This window comes from Galeopterus variegatus, unplaced genomic scaffold (assembly GCF_000696425.1).
Source record: "Galeopterus variegatus unplaced genomic scaffold, G_variegatus-3.0.2 Scaffold1546, whole genome shotgun sequence".
Lineage (NCBI taxonomy): Eukaryota > Metazoa > Chordata > Mammalia > Dermoptera > Cynocephalidae > Galeopterus > Galeopterus variegatus.
In genome coordinates this window covers 126,179-133,970 of record NW_007727657.1, presented here as the reverse complement: position 1 = coordinate 133,970, position 7,792 = coordinate 126,179, and the positions used below count along the sequence as shown (strand labels likewise).

The following is a 7,792-nucleotide window of genomic DNA, read 5'->3' as shown; positions in this document are numbered from 1 at the left end:
GGGGGGGGAAGAGAAAGAAAGAAAGAACTAAAAATATCTGGCATTTGCTGCAAGCAACCTATTCAAATTCTGTACCTGATAGTCTGCCGGATAAGCCAAGCTTTATTATTAATCCAATATAAAGAAATGACCTATTATGTACTGAATAATTACTTTCTCTTTTCTTTCTAACACTATCATAAAGGTAAAACAATATACATAATTTTCTAATAGTACACATCCCTGAAATAGATTTACTTTTAATAATCTCAATTAAGACCTAAAAATCCCTTAACCAATAATCATAGCTCAATACACAGAAAACAGAACTGGGAAAGTATACACATAATCCTTGTTTAAGAGATAATTAAAAAGATCTTGCCCCAGTAAAATACCATGTGTAATTCCAGAAATTTGCAGAGATCATGGGGAAAACTGTTATTTTCCATTGTTTATACTAATTCAGCCATAGCAGTTTTGTTAGGAATATTATGTGATATGGCACCAATTATCACTGTCTCTTCTGTTCAGAAACAAGCAAAGAAGTACTTTTGAACTAGATTTAATTGTTGCAAAGTATGCATGGTTTCGTCTAATAAATGCAACAAGGATGCTAAGAATATAGCATGCTCTTAATGTTTGAGATGGTCTTTGACTGCTAAGAAAAGAATGAGACTCTAAGCAACATCCAGTATCCATGGTAACATGTAGCTCTGCATTTTCTCTTCATAAAGATGAAATTATTTCCATTTATTTACACTTTCAAGGATTTCGTGCATTATAATATCTGTATTCGACTCAAATCTAGTCTTACCCTATGTTCTTAACTACTTTTCAGTCATTTTGCATTATACAGTAAGTGGATTTCTATATTAGAAAAGCACTGTAAATACAAGTAACAATGAATAATATAAAATACAATAAAATTACAGATATCAGTGACATATGACCTTATTTTTCTTTGGACAAAATGTAAAGGCAATAGTGAGAGTTAAAAATCAATTAAATAATTGACCCTGTCGGACAATTTATAAGAAAATAAATAACACATAAGACATTTTCCTTTTTTATATAGTTTCTTAATATTGAACTGAAAAAGACTGATTCTTTTTCCTCCTTTGCTTCTCCTGCTCTTTACTCTTCTCTTCCTCCTTGTCCTTGTCTTCCTCTTCCTCTTCTTTCTCCCCCTTTACAGCCCAAAGCATAAGTAAATTAGGACTCTTCATCCAGTTGCAGATGAATAGTAAAAGGAGAAAGCTAGAAGTGATGATCTAACACTGCTGCTGGAAAAGGCCAGTCTGTTGCCTTACTTTTCAGAATAGAAAAGAATTGCTCTTTGGTAACAAATCACTTGCTCTTTTCTCCAACCCCTAAGACTGTCATACTGTACAGAGTCCAGCTCAGTAATGAGTGTCTTTAATTAAAATCCTCCTCATTATGGATTCAATGGCCCTCATGCCCAAGAAAGTAATAATTGATTGAAGTGTTTGCACTTAAAAAATTTTGCTAAAAATTTATGAATCTATTTTTTATTAGAATCTTTACTGTTTTAAAAAAAAATTCTCTTAAAAATAAATAATATGCAGGAAAATAAATTCAACATTTAACTTAACGAAAGTTAGCGCTTTATCTAACTTACCTTGTCTGAATATGAAAGTTGTTTGTAGTCCCTGTGTGCTCGTAATCATGAATGGCACTAACTTTGATAAGCAAAACTGATCAGCATAGGTTTCTTTTCCTTTGATGTTTAACACAAATAAAAGCAAAAAAAAAAAAAAAAATCCCTATACTCTGCAAATATGTGTAGGTTGATAACATTCCTATTGCACAACCACATTCCAAGATTTTCCTTTTCCCTTCACTCTCTGTCGGTCTGAGGGACTTAAAGGTTTCCTTCATTCCAGGCATAGACAGAATATCTTCCTCAGTATTTCATTATTTGAAGTTTAGCTCTTCCTGTATCCATCAAGAAGCCACACCTGACTGTGTGCATATAAATAAGCAACTTCACCTCTCAAGATCTTTGTTTTCTCTTCTTAGACTGTAAGGCTTAGACTAGGTGATCTATAATGTGGATCTCCATCACTGTAGGGTCTCTTTAAGTTCCAAAATTTGTAATATTTTAATAAACTGTTTCTATACCTCCCACATCAAAACAATGACTCCCTACACCTGGAAAATTAGTTGTTAAAAATATTTCTATTGCTAACCACACAAAAACCTGCACATGTATGCTTAAGAAAGCTTTATTCATAAGTTCCAAAAATTGGGGTCAACCAAGATTTCCTTCAGTAGGTGAATAGATAAACAAACTGTAGTACATCTATACAATGGAATATTATTCAGTGATAAAAAGAAATGAGCTATCAAGTTATGAAAAGACAAGGAGGAACATTAAACGCATATTGTTAAGTGAAAGAAGCTAGACTGAAAGGCTACATACAGTATGATTTCAACTCTATGACATTTTAGAAAAGGCAATCTAAAGAGACATTAAATAAATCAGTGGTTACCAGGGGTAAAGGGAGAGGAAGAATGAGCAGGTGAAGCATAGACAACTTTTAGGGCAGTGAAATTATTGTGCATAGTACTGCAATGATTGATACATGACATCATACATTTGTCTAAACCCATAGAACCTATAACACAAACAGTGAACACTAATGTAAACTATAGACTTTAGTTGTCAATAACGTAGGAAACTGTAGTGCAGCAGAAATGAGTAAATGGGAACTCTCTGTACTTTCTGTGCAATTTTTCTATAAACCTAAAACTTCTCTAGGAAATAAAGGGTAATAATTTTTTTTTTAAAAAAGAACAAAAAATTGGGCCGGCCCGGTGGCGCACTGGAGAGTGTGCCACTTGGGAGTGCGGAGGCACTCCCGCTGAGGGTTCAGATCCCATGTGGAGACCGGTTCCCACTCACTGGTTGAGTGTGGTGTGGGTGCAACACCAAGGGTTGTGATCCTGTTGCCGGTCCCCGGTACGGGCGCGACACCGAGGGTTGCGATCCCGCTACAGGTCAGTAAAAAAGACAAAAAAGGAAAAAAAAAAGAACAAAAAATAACTAGGTTTAGTTTTCCCTGAGCAAGAATAGAAGATACTGCAGTGGTTGCAGAGAAATGACAGTCTCCTAACTTATATTTCCTTGTTAAGCATCCCTGACTGGTGAAAGTAGAAATTTCAGGATCCCACATATATAAAGTGAGTTGGTTCTTGATGGGTCCAAGACCAAATTATGTCTCTGAGGCACTGAGAACTCTGTCCAATTAAAAAGAGCTTAGGATACCTTCTTGTTGTAGACTGAATTGTGTCACCTCCAAAATTCATGTGCTGAAGTCCTAACCCCCAATCCATTTGAAGATAGGGCCTTTAAGGATGTAATTAAGGTTAAATGAGCTAATAAAGGTAGAGCCTGTGACTGGTGTCCTTGAAAAAAAAAAAAAAGACGCCAGGGGTGCATGCACACAGAGAAAAGACCATGTGAGGATACAGCAAGAAGATGGCCATCTACAAGTCAAGGAGGGAGGCCTCAGAAGAAACCACACCTGCTGACACCTTGATCTTGGACTCCCAGCCTCCAGAACTGTGAGAAAGTAGACTTGTGTTGTTTAAGCCACCCAGTCTGTGGCATTTTATTATGGCAGACTAATGCATTTCCACTTTGGTATTTTGATTTGAATAACTGCCATAATAACCATCATTAAAGAATCTTATTTTCCAGTTATTTTAGATTTAATACTTCATGCTGGCCCAGAAATAAGATTTCTTTGATTTTTGGATTTTTTTCAGAAATACAATTTTATTACTTTCGAATACATAATGATGCCAAACCAATACCTTAAATAATATGTTGCAAGATTTGTCTCAGTGACTAGACGTCTGACTTGTGTGACAGTTCACTGTATAAATTGTAGGCAGAGATAAATTGTCTTGCACATTTTCATGTTCTTAAAATTGCTAAATATGCCAAAAAATATATACAAGATTATTGAAAAATAAAAATTAAAAAAAACTTTCTGTTGGTTATGAATATTCATGAGATAAAAAGCTGATTGTCACCCTCATGCCCAAGAAAGTAATAATTGATTGAAGTGTTTGCACTTAAAAAATTTTGCTAAAAATTTATGAATCTATTTTTTATTAGAATCTTTACTGTTTTAAAAAAAAATTCTCTTAAAAATAAATAATATGCAGGAAAATAAATTCAACATTTAACTTAATGAAAGTTAGCGCTTTATCTAACTTACCTTGTCTGAATATGAAAGTTGTTGGTAGTCCCTGTGTGCTCGTAATCATGAATGGCAGCAGCAAAGACCATTGCTAAAATTTCCAGTTCAGTGAGCCAGTGCTAGTAAATTACAGAAAGATTGTCATATTTAGAACGCAGAGGCCATCTTTTTTTTCTACAAAAAACATTTCCAGTGTACCCAGTATACATAATCATATAAAATTATTTTTTATTTCTTTAAATAATTTTTCTTCCTATTTCACCTCCATTAACTATGCATAATGTACGCTTCATGAGGTCAATGATTGTTTCACAGCTTGTATAAGTTTAAAATTCAAAATTCAAAATATAATTGTCCTCACTAATTGGAAAATAAGTCACTTTCTATGATTTAAAAGGTGGAACTTGACCGGATTTTGAATTCACAGGTTTACCAATTTGAGTTCTTTATGAAATCAATTACAGTTTAGTGATTTTTGACATATAGTTCCACATCATTAAAATGTCTTTTAGCCCAAGTTTTGTAGGAGTCTCTACTATAAGAAATTTTTCATCTAAAAATTGAAAATATTTACTTTGTTCATAAGATAAACTAAACTTTACCTTTATATTTAAATATTTAGAAGAGTTTCTGAGAATTTACCAAATTTTCTATTCATTAAACATGTATGTTATGACTGTGCAGTTAAATTTAATAATAATAAAGGAAATAATAAATGCTTTCACATAAAATCCAGGACCATCTGCTTCATATAGGTTGATGTTTCTGTTACCAACTAAATTGTTTAACACAATTTTCTGCTATTGTAAGACCATTTAGAAATAATTCAACTGTTTATTCATGGTTCACTTTTGCATACCATTTTTACTGCACTGTCCGAATTTGTGACTACTTAAATTAAAAATAAATAAATTAAGTAAAAAATAAGTTCACTTTCCCAGTTACATTAGCCACGTTTCACATGTCACTAGTCACATGTGACAAGTGATTACTATATAGAACAGCACAGATACAAAGCATTTCTATCATCACAGAAAGTTCCACTGGACAGTGCTGCAAGTAGATGATACTCGGTGGCAGGGATGGAGGGTCCAAAATGATAATGAGCTCATTCTTAGTGCTCTTATTTCATACACTTGAAACAATTAAAGATCTTGCACAAAATAACAGAAAAAAAATCCTGTAAACTACATGAATATTTGATAAAGGGTCACAGAATAAAGATGGCATCTAAGGGCAGATAGACAGGCTATTTGGTGGCAGTGGATCTTGGAAAAAAGGTGGAGAAAGATTGGTAGGCAAGTGCAGGGTCGGGGACAGAGGATTTTGAATAAAAAAGCAAATGTAGGATGATGTTATAGGGGCCTGAACTGAAATAGAATTGCCAATAGCACGACTGTGTTGAAGAGTCAACTGAAGTGAGATTGAAAATAGGGTGGAGAGTATGGAAGAGCTGACGGGCTGCCTTGATTACAACTGACGCATTTGAATTTTATATAAAAGTCAAGGGAGAGCCATTGTAGGTCCCTGAGTCAAAAATGAAGAACGTGACAAGGCCTGGATCTCATGGTGGCCAAAGGCAGGGTCTTATGAATCTTTGTCCTTTTCATAGAACTTATCATGGTATTTGGTACATTACAGGAACTTCATATTTGTTTATTGAACTTGATTTCACTAGTTTTGCATTAGAGAAGGTAGTCAGGGAGTAGGAAGAGACTGTGGAATCAGACAATCCTGGTTTTAAATTCTGTCGATCCTCAGGAAAATAAGTTATTTATCCTCTCAGCTACACTTTCAATGAAAATGGGATTAGTGAGCATTCTCCCGGGGGGTTTTAAAAGAAGTTTAGAGTTAATGCATGCTTGCCTCTCACAAGTATTTCCATATAGTAAAATACAGAATAAATGGCATTTTCTGAACTTACTACTTTAAATACATTGTTTAAGGTATTAAATCTGTAAAACAAAAGCTAATATATCTTTAATGATTTCAATTCAAGTATAAATGTCTCACAGTTGAATGACTGAAGCAGAAATAATTTTCAGAACCAAAGAGAGTTGATATAACTAGCTGTTCTATGTTTATAAATGCATTTAATTGTGAGTCATCAAAAGGAAGAAAGTGACCTTATTAATGGCCCAGATTATAGGCTGAACTGGGACTGAGCCTCCAATGTCCCCAATGAGACTGTAGAATTGAACACCATGAAATGAATAGCAATTGAAGTTAAACCAGTGTTTGTACCCCTAGAAACACACTATTTTATAAAAGAAAATTATTTCATGAGAAAAAAAATCACCAATGTTCTTAAATTCTTTCTTCTTGGTTATATTTATGGATTTACAGATTTAACTGTGTTTTTTTAAAAGAACTATATTCAACATCCACTATGAAAATATAGAATATGAAGCTGTAATAGTAAAAAAATTAAATGAGGAAATCACAGATGGAATTTAATTATAGATTAGCTCATAAGAATTTAAAATTATTATCTTCCTAGCTGTCAAAATCAATTATAAATGTATTTCTTGTTTTTATTCTAATTAATCTCTGCCTTCCATAAATAGTACTTCCTTCATGAATTCCTCTTATTTATGGCCACACTGTGGCCTTAATGATTAAGTTTACACTACAAAATAGTTTGGGAGGAGAGAACCACTGAACTTTTTCACACTTAATTGAAAACACATCTATTCTGTATTAGTGAAAGTAGAATTTTGAATTGCTCCTTAGCTGCTGGTTCATTTTATGCTGGTGTCAAATGAGAATTTTAACTCAGAAAATGGATGCTTAAATTCATGGATTTTGTAAATGATTAATGAGGAAAAGTCAGAGAGAATGAGGCTGACTCATATCACTCTTCCCAACTGAAACAGAGGTCAACTGAGGTTCTTCTGATTCTCAATGGGCAGAAACAAAGGCTTGGAATGATGAATCATGAGCAATGCAGACACTGAGCTTCAATGGTATGGTAGGTTGCATTTTCCCCAGAGAAATGCTCAGGGAGACTTACTCTAAAATGAGCAGTCCTCAAATTACATCATAAAGAGGTACTCAGCACCACTGAGAGCATGTATGATGATGACAAGGAAGAGAAGGGAATTACCATTAACTGGACACTTCAGTTGGATGGTCTCACTTAGTTCTTATAACCATCCTATTTACCATTCACCAGATAAATATTTTTCCTTCTGTTGCTGATAACAGAGCTGAATTCCAAAGAATTTAATCAACATTCCAATGGTCACATAGCTATCTAGTGGCAGAGAAGGAATTCAAACCAAAATCCGTCTGATGCCAAAGTTTCTGTTTCTTCCACCGATCACAGCAGTATTCACTACTCAGGGAAGGCAATTTGCTGAAGACATCCTACTAAGGTTGCAAAAGCAGCATTTCTACCGAATTAAACTGGATATTTGAATGGGTAGAAGATAAGAGAGCTTTGATTTCAGACTTACAATGCAATTTTCATATTTGAATTACTCAGCGTGTGTGCGTGTGCGTGCGTGCGTGCGTGCGTGTGTGTGTGTGTGTTAGAGAAAGTATATGCTTGGTACAGGATGGGGAGAATTTTGGTCAGA

The 7,792-nt window shown here is 34.3% G+C and overlaps 1 protein-coding gene across 1 annotated transcript in view; it reads right to left on the bottom strand.

Annotated features, from left to right (window-relative positions):
- The window catches only part of PDE1A (phosphodiesterase 1A, calmodulin-dependent), a 77,447-nt gene that overhangs the window by 26,896 nt on the left and 42,759 nt on the right, over window positions 1–7,792 (bottom strand). Inside the window, 1 exon segment of the mRNA XM_008577583.1 lies at window positions 4,230–4,330. Within this exon segment, the coding sequence (XP_008575805.1) occupies window positions 4,230–4,330 (101 nt within the window).